At 38.9% G+C, this 18,689-nt stretch overlaps 1 protein-coding gene across 13 annotated transcripts in view; it reads left to right on the forward strand.

The window, feature by feature from the left end:
- The window catches only part of PLEKHB2 (pleckstrin homology domain containing B2), a 60,729-nt gene extending 43,542 nt beyond the window's left edge, over positions 1–17,187 (forward strand). For 2 of the 13 annotated variants that reach the window (XM_021076266.2, XM_085000218.1), the window contains 2 exons: positions 8,302–8,410; positions 14,482–17,187. In XM_021076266.2, coding sequence (XP_020931925.1) covers positions 8,302–8,410; positions 14,482–14,618 — 246 coding nt within the window. In that variant the 3' untranslated portion in view covers positions 14,619–17,187. Of the gene's footprint in view, position 1; positions 1,307–1,505; positions 1,576–8,301; positions 8,411–14,481 lie in introns of those variants that run through there. The other 11 variants (XM_021076267.2, XM_085000219.1, XR_014829992.1 and 8 more) reach the window with 10 other exon arrangements.
- Positions 17,188–18,689: the final 1,502 nt, after the last annotated feature.

Consider the following 18,689-nt stretch of genomic DNA (forward strand, 5'->3'; position numbering starts at 1 on the left):
GTCGGATTTGTTAACCACTGAGCCACGATGGGAACTCCAGGGGGAGATATTTTAAATTACAGATTCTGTTTTCTTAATATTTATAGGACTTTTCCATTTTCTATTTCATATTGAGTGGGTTGTGGTATTCTATGCTTTTTGAGGAATTGATCCTTCTCATTTATGTAAGTTGTCTAAGTTATGTGTGAAGCTCTGGCATTTGGTCCATACATACTTATATTTTCTTGGTGGATTAACACTGTCATTGTGTAATGTCCCTCTGTTTTTGGTAATTTTATTTAGTCTTGTGTCTACTCTGAAAGTAATATAGCTACTTATGCTTGTTTTTTTAAATTGGTTAGGTTTAAGGTGTTCTATATGTTACTTTGATACCTTTTTTTTTTTTTTTTTTTTGGTCTTTTTTGTCTTTTGTGGGCCGCACCTGTGGCATATGGAGGTTCCCAGGCTAGGGGTCTAATCGGAGCTGTTGCTGCCAGCCTATGCCACAGCCACACGGGATCCGAGCCACGTCTGTGACCTACACCACAGCTCATAGCAGTGCCGGATCCTTAACCCACTGAGTGAGGCCAGGGATCAAACCTGCAACCTCATGGTTCCTAGTTGGATTCGTTTCCGCTTTGCTATGACGAGAACTCCTGATAGCTTTAAATACTATAAATGATTGCCAATGTAGCAATATTTATTACATTACATAACATAATATTGTATTATTGTGTGTATTCTTTATACAATATTAGATCTCTCAGCTTGTTTACTACTTGTTATAAGTTTGTACCCTCAAATACCATCACTCTTTTTCTTCTCTATAAATCATTTACATTCGAGGTAATTTTGTAATAAGTATGCCATTTTATTTTTTGTTTTCCTTTGCTTTTGTTTTTTTATTTGTTCTTTTACTTAAGTTTTCTGTGAGTTATTAGGACATATTTTAGAATTTTATTTTGATTTATCTGTAATGTCTTTGAGGATCTCTTTGTATTGCTATGTAATGGTTACCCTAGTTATTACACAAATATGTGTATTTTTCAATGTCGTGTTCAACATTTTACCAGGTCCAATGGAGTGTCAAACCATTAATTACCTCCAAATTCCATTTTCCCTCAATTTATAGTATGATTGTCTTAAATATTTCTTTTACATATATTGAGAACCATATTAGTTGGTGGTATAAATTTTGCTATAGCTGTCAAACTTATTAGAAAAATCAATATGTTAGAAAATTGACAGAACACTGTAAACCAACTCTAATGGAAAGAATAAAAATAATTATAAATGAAAAAAGAAAAATAGACAAAAAAAAAAAAATGGGAGTTCCCGTCGTGGCTCAGTGGTTAACGAAGCCGACTAGGAACCATGAGGTTGCGGGTTTGATCCCTGGCCTTGCTCAGTGGGTCGAGGATCCGGCATTGCCGTGAGCTGTTGTGTAGGTTGCAGATGCGGCTTGGATCCCAAGTTGCTGTGGCTCTGGCATAGGCCGGTGGCTACAGCTCCGATTAGACCCCTAGCCTGGGAACCTCCATATGCCACGGAAGTGGCCCTAGAAATAGCAAAAAGACAAAAAAGAAGAAAAATAAAGATGTGATTTTTTTTTTATTATACTTACACCTATTCTGCTCCGATCATATTTTCTTACTTCCTGATGTTTCAGAATTTCTTCTTTTATTATTTAGTGTCATTTTGTCATCCTCTTAGGATAGATCTACTGGCAACAGATTCTCAGGTTTCCTTTATCTGAGAATGTCTCGGTTTCATCTCCTTCTGAAGAATATTTTCACTAGTATAGAATTCTGAATTGACTTTTCTTTCAGCACTTGGTAAATGTGTGCTATTTCCTTTGGTCTTCCTGGTTTCTGATGAGAAATCTGCTGTCATTTGAAATTTTTTCCCCCATATAGGTAATGCAATGTTTGTTTTTGGCTTCTTTGTCTTTAGTATTCAGAAGTTTGACTGTGATGGTTAATGGTGTGGATATTTGGAAATTTATCTTTTTTTGGTGTTCATTCAGTTTCTTGAATACATGGGTTTATGTTTTTTGCTAAATTGGGGAAATTTTAAGACTATTATTTCTGGAATGTTGTTTAGCCCCACCCTCTTTCTCCTCTGAAACTGATACCACTGTTAGATGTCTCACATGTCTCAGAGATTTTATTCATTTTTTTTCTTCAGTCTATTTTTTTGTCTTTTGTTCTAATTGGGTAATTTCTGTTCTTTATACTCATGTTCAGGGATTACTTTTCTATGTCTTTATTTTGTTGTTGAGTCCATTCATTGAATAATTTATTATTTTTTTATTTCTAAATTTTTCTTTTGGTTATTTTTTATATATTCACATGTGTAAGTATGCAGATAAATCAAGATATATATCTTTTTTTTTTTTGGTTGCACTACAGCATGTGGAAGTTCCCAGGCCGTGGATCAAATCCATGCCATAGCAACCCAAGCCACTGCAGTGACAACGCTGGATCCTTAACAAACTGTGCCAGAGGACAACTCCAATATATATCTTTTTTTTTTCCCTAAATTGAACAAACTATATATGAATTTATTATTTAACACAGAAATCCTAATTCTATATATTTATACTCAAGTATACACTGGAAAAAATACGACCTACTGTATGCAGAGCTACTTGTTGACATTATTTGTGGTAGAAGACAGATTGAATAAATTATGGTATCCCATGTCATAGAATTCTAAACAGTGTAAAAACCTTTTACAAGGAATAAAAGGAATAGATACTTAATTTCTCTGGCATAATCTCCAGGCTATAAACCTAGAGGACCAAAACCAAGGTAGAATATAGTATGTGTTGTATGATATTATTTATCTGAGAAAGGGAGGATCTGAGCACATCTGCATATATTTTATTAAAAATCATAGTTAAAAGATGAATAATCTTTTTTAAAAAGTTACCTAAAGAAGGAAGGAAATATGGTGAAAGAAAAAATAAGAAGTTAGATTTCCCTACTTTGTCTTGTAGATTTGATTTTGGAAATCATATGGATATTTTATATCACTGTAAAATAAGAGTAGAATTAAAATCAATTCATAAAAATTAAAAGAAAAATGAGACTTCTGGACTTTGGAGTTGGAGGCTTAAATACTCAGAGTTTATTTCAAATGGCTTTAAACACAATCCTCTGAAAGGATACCCTCCAATATATATCTTTATGTAGTCTTTCCTAAGATTTTCTGATTTTGTGGAGACCTTTTTTTTTCCTTTAGTGTCACAAGTGTGGCATCTGGAGGTTCCCAGGCTAGGGGTGAAATTGGAGCTGCTGTTGCCGGCCTGTACCACAACCACAGCAACGCCAGATCTGAGCCGCATCTGTGACCTACTCCACACTTCACAGCAACCCCAGATCTTTAACCCACTGAGCAAGGACAGGGATTGAACCCTTGTCCTCATGGGCACTAGTCAGGTTCATTTCTACTGAGCCACAGTGGGAGCTCCCTCTCCTTTTTTTTTTTTTTTTATGTATTTCAAGTATGTTTATAATTGCTTTTTGAAATATTTTAGTGATAGTTGCTTTAAAATCCTTCCTAGATAGTTTCATCATCTTTGTTATCTTGGTGTTTGTCTCTTTTCTCATTCATTTTGAGATCTTCTTGGTTCTTGGTATGACAAACTACTTTTGATCAAAATCTGTACGTTTTAAATATTATAAGACTAAATCTCTTAAGTCTTGCATTTTAGCAGACTTCCTCCTAATGCCCCTTTGGTGGGTGAAGAAGTGTTCACTTCATTGGTTCCATGTAGGGGTGGAAGTCCAGATTGTCTGCTGGGTCATGTTGACCCAGAGGCATGGGCTTTTTGTCACTTTTGGGAAGGCCAGGAATTCAGGCCCTTCTTTAGGTATCTGCTGACACCATCCTGCCTGGGAGTTGGAGGGGTCTTCCCTACTGTTTCCCACTAGCTTCCACTAATACTGTGGTTACTGATAAGAGATTATGAGAGTTCTTGCTCCCCACCAGGTCTTTGTTGATTCTACTCTAGCAGGACAGGATAGGGGCACCTTATTTCTGCTGGGCAGAGATGGGAGTTCTGGCCCCCTGCCTGGTCTCATCTGACACTGTGGCATGGGACTAGGGTCTGGCTTGTTTCCATTTGGCAGGTGGAATTCCAGCTTCCCACTTGGCCTTCTCTGGCAACACTTGGAATGGGGGTGGAAGAGCACCTTGTTACAGCATGCCAAGTTCAGACTCTCCATACTTGACCTTGGCTGGTGGGAGTAATAGCCATAGCTGTTTTTGTTGTGTTTGTCTTGAGTGTAGTAGTTATTGCTTAAAAATGGTCAAAAGATCATCCTTTTCCTTCCTAGTTTCTTTGGGTAGAGACAGCAGACTTTTCTTGAGGTCTTTTTTGTTTTTGCTCAATGTTATTTCTTGGTTGCTGGCTTCTCCTAGACTCTGCCAGTCTAGGATGTAGGAGGTAGAAAGGAAACCCAGGGAATTCACTGTTTGTTCTTCTTAGGGTCATGAGGTCCGTAGATGGTCACCTGCCTTCTCTCCTAATTTTCAGAATTTCCTTGTGTTTGCTGTAAGTATAATGTCCAGAGTTTTCATTTGTACTTAGCAGGAAGAATAGGGAAAAATGACTGCATCTATTCTGTCTTCTAAAAGCAAAAATTGTGGCTGAGACCTACATTTGTGTTGGCCAGGCCACAGTTCTGTGTTCTCTTTGCCGTAGCCCTTGTCATGTAACGACAATAATTGTGATTGTTTGTAAACATGTCTGCCTTACCTCTGAGCTTGCAAAAGAAGGCCAGGCCTTTTATCTTCGTATTTTACAGTATGTAGTAGTCCTTCAGTTGATCACTGGAAGGCAGTCCAGGGCCCATTTTTTGCAGTGCCCTTTCATAAACATGTCCTGCTGGAAATCTGCTAGTCACCTGCCCAGGTCTCAGACCCAGACCCATCCGGTATCTTCAGTCTCTTATATTCTCCTTCCACGAACTGCTGGAAATTGAGCTGGGGAGGATTGTGCTGCTAAGTTGACTTCACCAAGAGAAAACTGGCTTTGCATGAAACTCACTTATCATCTGGTCCAAACTGATCATTTTAGAGATGAACAAAAACAAGGTGTTATTATAGTTAAATGAATGACTGAAGGTCAAGTTAATGATATAGCTGTATTGAAATCCAAAACTCTGGTGAGTCCAGTTCTCTTTTTTTTTTTTTGTTCTGTTTTTGTGCCTTCTTCATTTTATAGCCTTTAAGGAGATTCCAGTTGTGGGTTTTTTGGTGTTCTTTTTGGTGTTTTTTTTTTTTTTTTATTTTAAAATAAAAGGCATAAGCACACTGTCTTATGTTTTTATTGTTCTAATTGACTGTCAAACTTTATTGATTGCAACTTGGAAAACAAATTTTAATATATTCCCAGTAGTTTCAAAATTGTATTTTTTTTAAAAAATTGAAGTATAAGTGACATGCAACCTGTTAGTTTCAAGTGTAGAGCATAATGATTGGTATTTATATATATTGCAAAATAATCACTGCAGAGGACTAGTTAACATACATCACTATACATAGTTAAAGAATTTTTTGTGTGTGTTAACTTAAATGTTCTTTTAGCAACTTTCAAGTATGCACTATACTGTTATTATCACCATGCTGTACATTGTATCCCCAGGACTTGTTTATTTTATAACTGGAAGTTTGTGCCTTCTGATTCTATCACCACTTCATCTATCCCTCCAATGTCCCCTTCCCCTCTAGCAACCACAAGTTTGTTCTCTGTATCTGTGTGCTTGGTTTTTTGTTTGTTTTCTAAAATACAGATTCTGCATATAAATGAGATCATGAGGTATTTGTCTTTTTCTCTCTGACTTTTGAACACTCAAGGTTTATCCATGTTGAAAATGACAGAATGCCTCTTTTTATGGCAGGTGACATTCTGTTGCATATTTGGACCACATTTTCTAAATCTGCTCATTTGTTGATGGATTCTTAGTTATTTCCATATCTTGGCTATTGTAAAATAATGCTTTAGTGAACATGGGGATGCAGATATGTTTTCAAGTTACTGTTTTTGTTCCCTTTGGATAAATACCCAGAAGTGGAATTGCTAGATAATCTGGTCATTCTGTTTTTAATTTTTGAGGAACTTCCTTCCATTACTATTTTCCATAGTGAAGGCACCAGTTTATATTCCTACTAGCTGTGTATGAGGCTTCCTTTTTCTCCAAAGCCTTGCCAGGGCTTATATTTTGTCTTTTTAATAATAGCCATTCTAATAGGTGTGAGGTAATATCTCATTGTAGTTTTGATTTCTGTTTCCCTGGTGATTAGTGATGTTGAGTTATCATTTCGTGTGTCTTTTGGCCATCTGCATTTCTTCTTTGGAAAAATGTCAGTCTCCCTGCCATTTTTTCATCAGATTGTATTTTTGCTGTTGAGTTGTATGAGTTCCTTATAGATTCTGGGTAGTAACCCCTTATTCAGATATATGATTTGCAGATATTTTCTCCCATTTAGTAGGTTGCCTTTTCATTTTGCTGATGGTTTCCTTTGCTGTACAGAAGCTTTTTAGTTTGATGTATTCCCCACATGTTTATTTTTTCTTTTATTGCCTTCACTTTTAGAGTCAGATCCAAAAATTGCCAAGACCAGTGTCATGGAGCTTATCACTTTTATTTTTATCTAGGAGTTTTATGGTTTAATTCATTTTGAGTTAATTTTTATGTATGGTATAAGATAGTGGTCTAGCTTCATTCTTTTGCACTTGGCTATTTAGTTTTCCCAGCACCCTTTATTGAAGAGACTGTCCTTTCCCCATTGTATCCCTTGGCTCCTTTGTCCTCAGTTAATTGACCATGTGCATGTGGGTTTTTTCCTGGGCTCTCTGTTATGTCCCATTCATCTATGTGTCTTTGTTTATGCCAGTACCAGACTGTTGTGATTACTTTGTAGTATAGTTTGAAATCAGAGAGCTTCAGCTTTATTCTTCTTTCTTTGGCTATTTGGGGTCTTTTTGTGGTTCCCTACAAATTTTAGGATTGTTTCACTTTTGCAAAAAATGCCACTGTAAATTGGATAGGGATTGCATTGAATCCATAGATTACTTTGGATAGTATGGACATTTTAGCTACTAATTCTTCCAGTCCATTATCTTGGAATATGTTTCTGTGAATTTGAATTTTCAGTTTATTTCATCAGTATCTTATAGTTTTGAGTATGCAGGCCTTTCACTTGGTTAAATTTTTTCCTAGGTATTTTTATTGTTTTTGATGTAATTGTAAATGGCATTGTTTAGTTGATTTATATTTTTGGTTTTTTTTGTCTTTTCTAGGGCCGCACCCATGAAACATGGAGGTTCCCAGGCTTGGGGTCCAATCGGAGCTGTAGCCGCTGGCCTACACCACAGCCACCGCCACGTGGGAGCTGAGCTGCGTCTGTGACCTATACCACAGCTCATGGCAATGCCAGATCCTTAACCTACTGATCGAGGCCAGGGATCAAACCTGCAACCTCATGGTTTCTAGTCGGATTCGTTAGCCACTGAGCCACAATGGAAACTCCAATGGCATTGTTTTCTTAATTTCTCTTTCTAATAGTTTGTTATTAGTGTATAGAAATGCAACAGATTTCTGTGTATTGATTTTTGCATCCTGCAACTTCACTGAATTCATTTATTCTAGTAAATTTTTGGTGGAGTCTTATAGGATTTTCATTATAATCTGTCACATGCATATGGTGACAGTTTTACTTTTTCCTTTCCAGTTTGGGGAACTTTTCTTTTCTTGTTTAATTGCTGTAACTAGGACTTCCAGTGGCATATTGAATAAAAGTGGCTACAGTGGGCATCCTTATCTTGTTCCTGATCTTAGAGAAAAACCTTTTAGCTTTTTACCATTGAATATGATGGTAGCTATGGTCTTGTCATATACATATATAGCCTGTATTATGTTTAGGTATGTTTTCTTCATACCTACTTTGTTGAGAGTTTTTTTTTTTTTAGTTGTTGTTGTTGTTTTTTTGTCTTTTTGCCTTTTCTAGGGCCACTTCCCATGGCATATGGAGGTTCCCAGGCTAGGGGTCTAATCGGAGCTGTAGCCTCTGGCCTATGCCAGAGCCACAGCAACATGGGATCTGAGCTGCGTCTGCAACCTACACCACAGCTCACGGCAACACCAGATCCTTAACCCACTGAGCAAGGCCATGGGTCAAACCCGCAACTTCATGGTTCCTAGTTGGATTCGTTAACCACTGTGCCACGACAGGAACTCCTGTTAAGAGTTTTTATTGTAAGTGAATGTTGAATTTCAAAACTATATTTCTAATGGGCCTTTATGTTTTCAGCAGGCATATGGCTATGGTCCATACAGTGGTGCGTACCCACCAGGAACTCAAGTCGTCTATGCCGCAAATGGGCAGGCTTATGCTATACCGTACCAGTACCCATATGCAGGTAATTCATGCTGGCCTTTCATTCTTTGTTTCTTTTCATTTAGTGAGTAGATCAGTGAAACCTGAAGAATTTTTATTTCTCAGTTTAAGGGTAAGTGAGTTGTGTTTCTTTTGGTTATAGACACAAATTGTTCTGCTACTATAATAATAATAATAATAATAATGCTGTAATAATAAAGCATTATTAAAGTATAGTTAATTTACAGTGTTTCTTCAATTTCTGTTGTATAGCAGAGTCACCCAGTCACACATAGTTACCTGTGTTGTACAGTACGAACCCAATGCCCATCCATTCCAAATGTAACAGTTTGCATCCTAAAACCCCAAACTGCCATCCGTCCCACTCCCTCCTCTCTCTCCCTTGGGAACCACAAGTCTGCTCTCCCTAGCTGTGATCTGTTTCTGTTTTATAGATAGGATCATCTGTGCTGTATTTTAGGCTCCACATATAAGTGAAATCATATGGTATTTGTCTTTTTCTTTCTGGCTTACTTCACTTAGTATGAGAATGTCTAGTTCCATCCTTTTTGCTGCAAATGGCATTAGTTTGTCCTTTTTTATGGCGAGTAGTATTCTATCTTATATATGTACCACATCTTCTTAATCCACTCATCTGTTGATGGGGATTTAGGTTATATCCATGTCTTGGCTATTGTGAATAGTGCTGGGATGAACATAGGGGTGCATGTGTCTTTTTGAATGAAAGTTTCATCCGGATATATGCCCAAGAGTGGGATTGCTGGATCTTATGGTAGTTCTATATTTAGTTTTCTGAGGTACTTCCATACTGTTTTCCATAGTGGTTGTACCAATTTACATTCCCACCAACAAAACCCTTTCCAGCATTTGTTATTTGTTGACTTGTTAATGATGGCTATTCTGACTGGCATGGGGTGATAACTTATTGTATTTTTGACTTGCATTTCTCTAATAATTAGTGATGTAGAGCATTTTTTCATGTGCCCATTGGCCATCCATATGTCTTCTTTGGAGAAATGTCTGTTTAGGTCTTCTGCCTGTTTTTCAGTTGGGTTGTTTGTTTTTTTTGCTGTTGAGTTGTATAAGTTGTTTGTATATTTTGGAGATTAGGCCCTCATTTGTTGCATCATTTGCAAAGATTTCTATTATGCTTTTAAAAAATAAAGCATATATTTTCATACTGCTTTTAGAGTAGTTAGAGTAGGCTTAATTTTTTTGTTTTGTTTTGTTTTCTCCACTATGGTATATGGAAGTTCCCAGGCCAGGAATTGAACCTGTGCTGCAGTTGCAACCTGGGCCATAGCAGCAGCAGGCTTGATTTTTTTTTTTAAGCTTTACTATTGTATTCAGATTTCATTCCACAAAGGAGAATTTGTACTTACTGAGATTCACTTATATTAAGAAGCAACCAAACTAAGAGGCCCATTTTAAAGGACAAGAGGCAGTCTTTCTCCTGCTTTTTTCCTTCTGGTAATACCCTTCAAAAACTATCATTACTAAGGTGATGTTCCATTTTGCAGGTGAAATAGAGGCCTGGAAGGGCTTATATTTACTCTGAGCTTTTAATGGGCTCTCTCCATTTTTCACCTCACCTGTAACAAATTGTAGGTGTGAGTGACTGGTTCAGTACGTAGCATCAAGTCCTGGGTGCAACCTGGGCAGGGGGAGGTCTGCAGGGTACAGGTGTAGGGTAATGCTGGCCGTGGTACTGGTGCCTACAGCCAGGGCAAGGGGGGCCAGAGCCATGTGGCTGATGCCCTGAAGACCATACCCAGGTTGTAGTAGGTATGGCATGTCAGAGCAGTACATAGGAGGGTAAGCTGGTGAATGGACTGGAACGAGAGCCCAGGGTTTTTCAGGAGATGAGGAATCCGAGGGGCTCTGAGCAAACCTAGCATAGTGCCTGAACACAGAAGCAGTGGAAGGAGAGGCTGTTACCAGAAGGGAGAGTGGTCACTGACGATAATGCCACAGAGAAGCCTGCCACAGGGTCTCTGCATTTGGCCAGCACTGGACTCCAAATGTCCTTTTGGTTAGTGGTGGTTACTTTGGTTTCTTATATATTAGCACCTAATTCAAGAGAGTTTCTTCAGTCATCTGTTTCTGGAATCTGATGCAGTTCACTCAACTAGCATAGACTCTGAAGGATTCTGCCTTGCTTGACGTTTGCATGTCAGGTTGAATAATGATGCTAAAAATGAACTATTTGTCCTCTGATCCTAGCACAACTCTTTTTGTTTGAATTATTTTCCCCATATAAAATAATTGTTTTATCTTTGTTATCTTACATTACTTTTTGCATTCTGTTCTCATTTAAAAATGTTATGTGTTTAGTCTGGAGTGCTATAATAATCTTAAGGTTTTTTTTTTTTTTTTTTTTTTTTTCTTTTCCTTATGGCCGCATCCACAGCATATAGAAGTTCCTGGGCCAGGGACTGAATCCATGCCCCAGCTGTGACCTATGTTGTAGCTGTGGCAGTGCCAGATCCATAACCCAATGTACCACAGGAACTCCTTTAAGTATTTTTAATGATTGGATACTATTATATGGGGCGATGTATTATATTAGTCAAGTCTATTAGTATTTATTGACTTTTTACTCTTCATTTTTGTTATTGTAGAAATTACTTTGAATATTTCTAATTGTTTTTATTCCTGTTAAATATGTCTTAGAATATATTTCTACTTTCTGCATATTAAATTAATATTCCAAAAGGCATAACATTTTTTCATTCTTTTATCATTAGAAATTATGAAAGTTTTCAAACATATAAAAGTAGGGCTAGTAAATGAAGAGTCAAATTTGCCTGTTACCAGAGTTCCCATTGTGGTGCAGCAGAAACAAATCCTGCTAGGAACCGTGAGGTTGCGGGTTCGATCCCTGGCCTTGTTCAGTGGGTTAAGGATCTGGCATTGCCATGAGCTGTGGTGTAAGTTGAAGATGCGGCTCGGATTTGATGTTGCTGTGGCGGAGGCCGGCAGCTGTAGCTCCAATTTGACCCCTAGCCTGGGAACCTCTATAAGCCGCAGGTGCGGCCCTAAGAAGACTGGGAAAAAAAAAAAAAAAATTGCCTGTTACCAGCTTCAACAATTACCATATCTTGTTTCGCATGTACCTTCTCTTCCCACCTCTGGATTATTTTGAGGGAAATTCAGACTTTATATCATTTCACCTGATCCTATTACATTAAGTCTTGTTACCATTTTCCAAATTAATTCCCAGAATAGTTCACCAGTTTATATGCCACTGGGAGTTAATGATGTATTGGTTTCTCTATAGTCCCATAAAGATTGTATATTTTTGTTATCCTCTAAAGTTTTGATAACCCCATTAGGTCTTAACCTGGAATCAGGTTGCTTTAGTTTGTATATATATGATAACTGGTGAAGTTAAACATTGTATAATTGTTTAAAAATTAGGTTTTCCTTTGTAAGAATTTTCCCCCCATTTATTTTGAGGTTTTTAAGCCTAGGCTAATCATCTGATAAGAGCCAGCCTTATATTCAGCCCCTAGACCACAGATGGGAATAATCTCAGCTGTTTCTTACTCTGTAGAAAGGCAGTTTTGTAGGAATGTTTGTGAAAGGAATTTCTTTGTGTTGAACTGCATCCTGACTTTGGCTGTTATCCTCAGAGAAGAGATAGCACTCTTGGGGCAGCCTCTACGCACCTTGGGTGGCATTCCGCATTTGCATGTGACCAGCCAGTGGGCAGGCTGTATTGGGGTGGTCATCCTGCAGCTATGTTGTGCTGGTCACCAGACAGGAGCTCTCCAGGCAGCCATTTTGAGACTGGCGTGGCCCGCTTCATGACACACTGCTCTGCAGTGTCCATAGAGACCCCTGTCATGGGTAGAGCTGGTTATGGGCCTTCTCTTTAACATGATGGGGACCAGTTGCCAGTCAGCCAGTTTAAAAAGTGCAAAGAGTGCTTTGTGCACACTCTATTGTGTTTGATTTACCCACATTAGTGGATATTAGCTCATCTATCCTTTGCTGTGGGCTTGTGATCTTTGGCTTAAGTTGACTCCTTTGGTTGGAGTCCTGTTTCTGTCATGTAGAGAATGGTACTCATGAAACATAATTGCACTGCAGTTGGCGGGGCCAGGTCTGAGAGCGGACCTCTAGATTTTGTGATTCTAGGTGTTTCCCCATCTTTGATAATTACTCAGTTCCTTGGTTTGATGGTAATTTGTAAAAGTTACCTGTCTTTCTTTAGTCTTTTCCTAAGGTATCTCACTTAGTTGTCATAGAAAAAATATCTGCCTTTTTCATATTCATGTTATGATCATTTGTATAAAAATTAAATTAGGTATTGAAAGTAAGTACAACTTGGAACATCCCCAGCTGACTTTGGTAATACTGAAGATTAGCTTGCTGGTAGAAATAAGATTTGAACAGGAGCTGGCGGAAGTTAGCTCCAGGGCATGCAGTGCGAGTGTCCTTCTGTGGGGCTAACAGAGGGAATTCAGGTTTAGATTTTCTGGGCCATCTTTCAGTTAGGTCAGCTCACCACTTCCTACCATGATATGTTTCTTTAGTTAAGAGTTGGCTAATTGAAACTTAAAATTTCAAGGCTGTGATAGTCAATGTTAAATTTCACCAGTTTCAAAGTTTAAACATGACATAAAAAATTGTTTGCTTCTAATGCTGTTACCTGTACTTTATCAACCTTTAGATTTATAGTGGTCTCCTTCTCCGTGATTTTGATTTTTCTCTTTCCTATCAGTCACCCTCCTTAGTATTTGAGGCATTGGTGTTTATGAGCACACAGTGAGTGCCTGGGTCGGCCCTGTGTACCTCACTTTTTGTCTGTCTATAAGATAGGGTTGCTATGAGGATTAAGTGAGTCAGTGCATGTGAATGCTTGTAATACTAGAAATGCTTAAACTGGTAAGCACTTAACAGATGTTAGACTTTAGTCTCACTGCTGGTTTCATCTCCATGTACATATCACTACTGAATTAATTTCTTGGGTTGAACTGTTAAGGGAATAATGGGTCAAGGAGGAAATTTAATGCTAAATGTGTGCAATTTTAAAGCTAATTATTATACAATATAGCCGTCAAGTATAGAAGAGAACAAACAATGCATTTCAAGTTACACATTTTAATTGTGCAGATAAATTTTAAATTTGTTTAAAGTTTTCTTTTTAGAAGTTTTCCCTCTAACATAAATATTTCCTCCTTAAAGACAGGGTTAAAAATGAAGAGCCAGTTATATTAATAGATTTAAGGTTTAATTTTTAATTTTAAAATGGTTTGCATGAGTACTAAGAAGCTAATTAACTTCTAGATGGGTTTTTTTTCCTTTTTAGCTTTCAAAGGGGAGTCTTTTTTTGTTTTGTTTTGTTTTTACATTTTTAGGGCTGCACATGTGGCATATGGAGGATCCCAGGCTAGGGGTCAAATTGGAGCTGCAGCTTCCGGCCTACACCACAGCCACAGCAACGCGGGATCCAAGGCATGTCTGCAACCTACACCATAGCTCCTGGCAATGCTGGATCCTTAACTCACTGAGTGAGGCCAGGGATTGAACCCATATCCTCATGGATACTAGTCAGATTTGGTTCTGCTGTACCACAAAGGGAACTCCCTTTTTTTCCGATGTGGGGTCTTTGTTCCCACACCAGGGATTGAACCTGGGCTGCAGCGGTGAAACCACTGAGTCCTAACCATTAGGCCACCAGGGAACTCCCACTGGGGATTCTTGACTCTCCCATTGTCTGGGCTCTGTGCCCCCCACACTCCCCTTCTGCTTGCCAGCCTCATGAGCACAGTGTGGGTGGCTGGAATGGACATTGGGGTTGGGTTTTGCAGCTTCATTAAGATTCTACTGTCTTCAGTGTCTGGGACTTTGGACCTTGGGAAGCTAAGCGTTTTGATGTTCTTAATGAGATCTTAGAAGTGGAGATGTCTGCCTCACTTAGCCAGGTCCAGTTGCCTTTGCCTGTGGAGGAGAACTGGGGAGTGCTCACTGCAGCCACCCCACCGCCTCTGCAGAGGGAGGGTCCCGTCAAGGGAGCCACCTTTTTGACTGAATGCTGGACTTCACAAACTGCTCCTCAGGGCTATACTTTTCCTTCTTTTCTAGGACTTTATGGACAGCAGCCTGCCAACCAAGTCATCATTCGTGAGCGGTATCGAGACAATGACAGTGATCTGGCGCTAGGCATGCTGGCTGGAGCAGCCACAGGCATGGCCTTGGGGTCTCTGTTTTGGGTCTTCTAGGGCCCTTGGAACCTGGATGTGCATAGCTTCTGATACCCTGTGTGCAATAATATAATTTGCAGGGCATTTCTGTTTGTGATAAATGTTTTTAATAATAGTTTTAATAGGTCTTTTGAAAGTAGTGACATCATACTTATAACTAATCTATGTAAGTACCATGGAGAAGGCTTTGGACTGCTGTTAGTGAAAACATGGACTATTTGGGGGCACTGGCTCATTCTAGAAGTTTCCTCGTGGAACCCTCAGAATACCTTGTTTGAACACACCTATTTTGAAAGGCCATTTTCTTTTTAGAATTTGGTGTAGTGCTTAAGGGATAATTTATTGTAGTGTTATGCTAGTGACATGGTGATGTATGAGTGTTGAGTGATTGTGGCAAGAAAAACTGCAGCTTTTTTGGTGTAATGCCAGACTTTGAAACCTCAGACCAGAACTGGCTGCATGTTACTTCAGAAGCTATAGGCTGGACTGTCCCTGAGGCAGTGGTGTGACATCCCACAGCCTTTTGGGCTCCAAGGCTCCCAGCAAAACTGACTGCTCAGGATGATGGGGGGATGGCAGTTCCCCCTTTTAAATGATGCTTCTTCATTCTTGTTTGTTTTTGGTAGTGATCCTTGGAAGACATCCCAAATTATGAATAGGTCTGTCATTTAAAACTAGAAGAAAACAAAATACAACAAATATGTGGAGATAGATTTGCTGTATTCATTGTTTGCTTTGAGTATTTTAATTGCCACCTTGGCCTACTTAATAGCTTATTTTTCTACTTGTTGAGAAAGTAATATTAAGAGAATGATGAGGAAAGTGGAATGAGAGCCATAGTTGGTGTTACTGTTTCAGGAGATTGCACTGCACTGAGGATGCCCTTCCCGTCCTGAGGCTGTTGCAGAGCCTTTGGCTGTCCCGTGCAGGACCTCGGAGCCCCGGTGGTGGTATAGGTTAGAGATGGGAATTGTGGCCACACACATGAATGACCTGCTTAAGACATCACTCCTCCTGACCAGGACACCACCCTTGTTTTTATTCCTGACTCAAGTGTCTTAGAGAAGCTTAAACCATTTAATTTTGAGCCCCAAGTGTGTGGAGCTCTGGAGAACCCAGAGTCCTGTGTTTCTGTTATTTCTTCTTTATCTATGTCAATTTAAAAACTTCAGTTATTCCAGTTTTCTGTTCTGCATGCTTTAAAAAATGTGCTTTTACAAAAGCAGTTGAGCACCTTGAAAATCTTTGCCCCCACACTCCATGTGGCCCCATTTTCCGTAAAATACACTCCTAGTAGCACAAATTCTATTTTTATTCTGTGTAGCCAGTTCCATACATAGTCTTTTTGTGGAAAGACTGGTCAACTGACTCCATCTCAAAGTCACATGTGAAGAGGTCTAGCTCCGAATGAGCCCACGTGCCAAATGCACTTTGCCGTGATCACAGGTCTGTTTTCCCAACCAATTCTACTGCACTTGCTGACACCAGAGCATCAGTTTCCAGCTGAAAGGAAGTGTATTTAGCTGTCATCTCTTTGGATGTTTGACATAGTGGAAAATTGCCAGATGTGATGTGTGACACCATTGGTTTTGATGGTTAAAGCTGTTGCGTTTGTGATTTTACATTTTATATAAAAAGAGTGGTTTTGTTAAGATGTTAATCATTAAAGCTATATGCTTTACTTACAAAATACTAAACTCAATTTTTAATGTTGCATTGGGTATTAATTTTGAACTTCGAGTTATTGGAACCACAGAATACTGAGTTAGTCACTGAAACACCCTTGAAGCAAATGTGTTTCCCCTGTGTCTCCTGGCTGCCCTCTGACAAAAAGGAGTAAGCTGTGGCCTGAAACTTGGGCACACATGTGTGCCCGCATCTCCAGTCCCTGTCCCCAGAGGGGCCAGCCTTGTTGGGTATCTAGAGTTGAATCTGAAAATTCACTGTCACTAGTGACTTGATCCTGCGAGGAAATGCACACTTGGTATAGATGGACTGAGATACCTCATTTCCCTGGCCCCAACTGCCGTAGATGCCAATCTTTTGGTCGCCTTGTTTAGGTAACCCTAAATCAAGAAGGAACTTGTTCAGGTTTGAGTCAGCATTTTACTTCAGTGTGTACTTTTTAAGAGTGTACCTGGAAAGAAGTTGGCAGTTGACGTTGCACACATGCCAGTCTGCTTGTGTTTAGCTCTGTTCTTTAATTCCTTGAGTTAACTTCTGGGTCTTAGATGTGAAGAGAAAGGAGAGACCAGTATGTTTCAGATCATCAAGAAGTGAGCCAGACCAGGACGTGAGATCTGGATCATGGAAGAAAGACCTGCTGTTGAGATAGAATGACCCACGTTTTATTTTCTACATTAATTGTGATCCTGTATGATCTTTCTTTCTCCTATGCGAGTTTATGTACACACCAGCATGGAACACAATTCCGTTGTTTTCCCCTAGAGGTGATCTTTTTTCTGATTGCTTGCCTGTCTCTGGTATTCTATTGTGTCCTCAGAACCTGTTTTTCCCTATGTATGCAAACTGTATGTTTATAAGTGAAAATGTTAATACATTAAATGATCATTAACCTTAAAGCATATTTTACTGACCTGTATTGTTTTCTTTTTTCTTTTTCTTTCTTTCTTTTTTTTTTTTTTTTTTTTGTCTTTTTGCCATTTCTTGGGCTTGCTCCCACGGCATATAGAAGTTCCCAGGCTAGGGGTCTAATCGGAGCTGTAGCTGCTGGCCTACACCACAGCCACAGCAACTCGGGATCCAAGCTGCATCTGCGACCTACACCACAGCTAATGGCAATGCTGGATCCTTAACCCACTGAGCAAGGCCAGGGATCGAACCTGCAACCTCATGGTTCCTAGTTGCATTCGTTAACCACTGAGCCATGACAGGAACTCCCTGTATTGTTTTCTTTTAATTCAATTTATTTAAGAAGATAAAAGCATTTCATGCATTTCTCCCATCCCCCACCCTCTACCTCTGGCAATCACTAATCTGTTTTTTAAAAAGTTTGTAGTAACACACTGTTGGCTTTTTCTCCTGCATCACAGGGAATAAGAATGCCATTTTGGACATTCCCTCAGTGCTAGGGCATGCGCATTTGTCTTGTCACATCAGAAAACAACTCATTAAATTCCTATAGTAACCCCATAAGGGAGGTATCATCCAAATTACACTGGATGAAACTGAGGCTCAAAAGTTAAATTCTTGTCTTGGGAGCACACCGGTGGTAGATGAAATAGATTTATATCTCATGTTAAAACATTTTTCTTCCTTGTGCCGTTTGCATGTGAGTATAATTTCCACAAGAACATTGTAGGGTCAGTACTTCTAGGGCTGTTATCTTCTGCGACCAGATCTGCAGCATGGGTTCAGCAACTTCTCCAATATGTTGTGTATGTGACTTGCACACGTTAAAAAAAAAATTTTTTTTTTAAATTTCCTTTTGTTTCTAAATTACTTCACTTTGCTCTGGCTAGATTTTCTGTTTATCTCACCTGTTGCAGACTTTGATTAAATTGTGTTATGTGCTTGCCTTCTATAGTTTAATATGAGGAATCTCATACTGGAAGCTCTAGGTCTCTTTTTTTCATTTCTTTAGAGAAGAATTCTCTAGTATTTTGCCTGGGGCAGTTATTTCTGTGTGAGGGGAGGGCAGACACTCCACACAGACTTTGTAGACCTCCCACTTATCAGCTGGACTTTATTCTCATCTTTGGTCAAGCTGGCTTGCTGCCTTTTAGCACTTTTTTTTTTTTAGTTTTTGAATATGTTATACATAACTTGAAAATTCAAAAAAAAAAAGTAAAGGATCTTCAATTTAACCACTCATATTGTTTTATTTTATCTTTCATGTGTTTCTTCATGCATTATAAGCTAGTACAAAGATAAGCTCTTTTCTTTTTTTTTTTTTTTTTTTTTTTTGTCATTTTAGAGTTGCACCTGAGGTATATGGAGATTCCCAGGTTAGGAGTCCAATTGGAGCCTACAGCTGCTGGCCTACGCCACAGGCACAGCAGCCACAGCAGTGTCAGATCCAAGCCACATCTGTGAACTACACCACAGCTTACAGCAACACCGGATTCT

This window comes from Sus scrofa, chromosome 15 (assembly GCF_054392235.1).
Source record: "Sus scrofa isolate SSC_HxYL_T2T_F1_AM1 chromosome 15, Sscrofa_HxYL_maternal_Yorkshire_Landrace_v2.0, whole genome shotgun sequence".
Lineage (NCBI taxonomy): Eukaryota > Metazoa > Chordata > Mammalia > Artiodactyla > Suidae > Sus > Sus scrofa.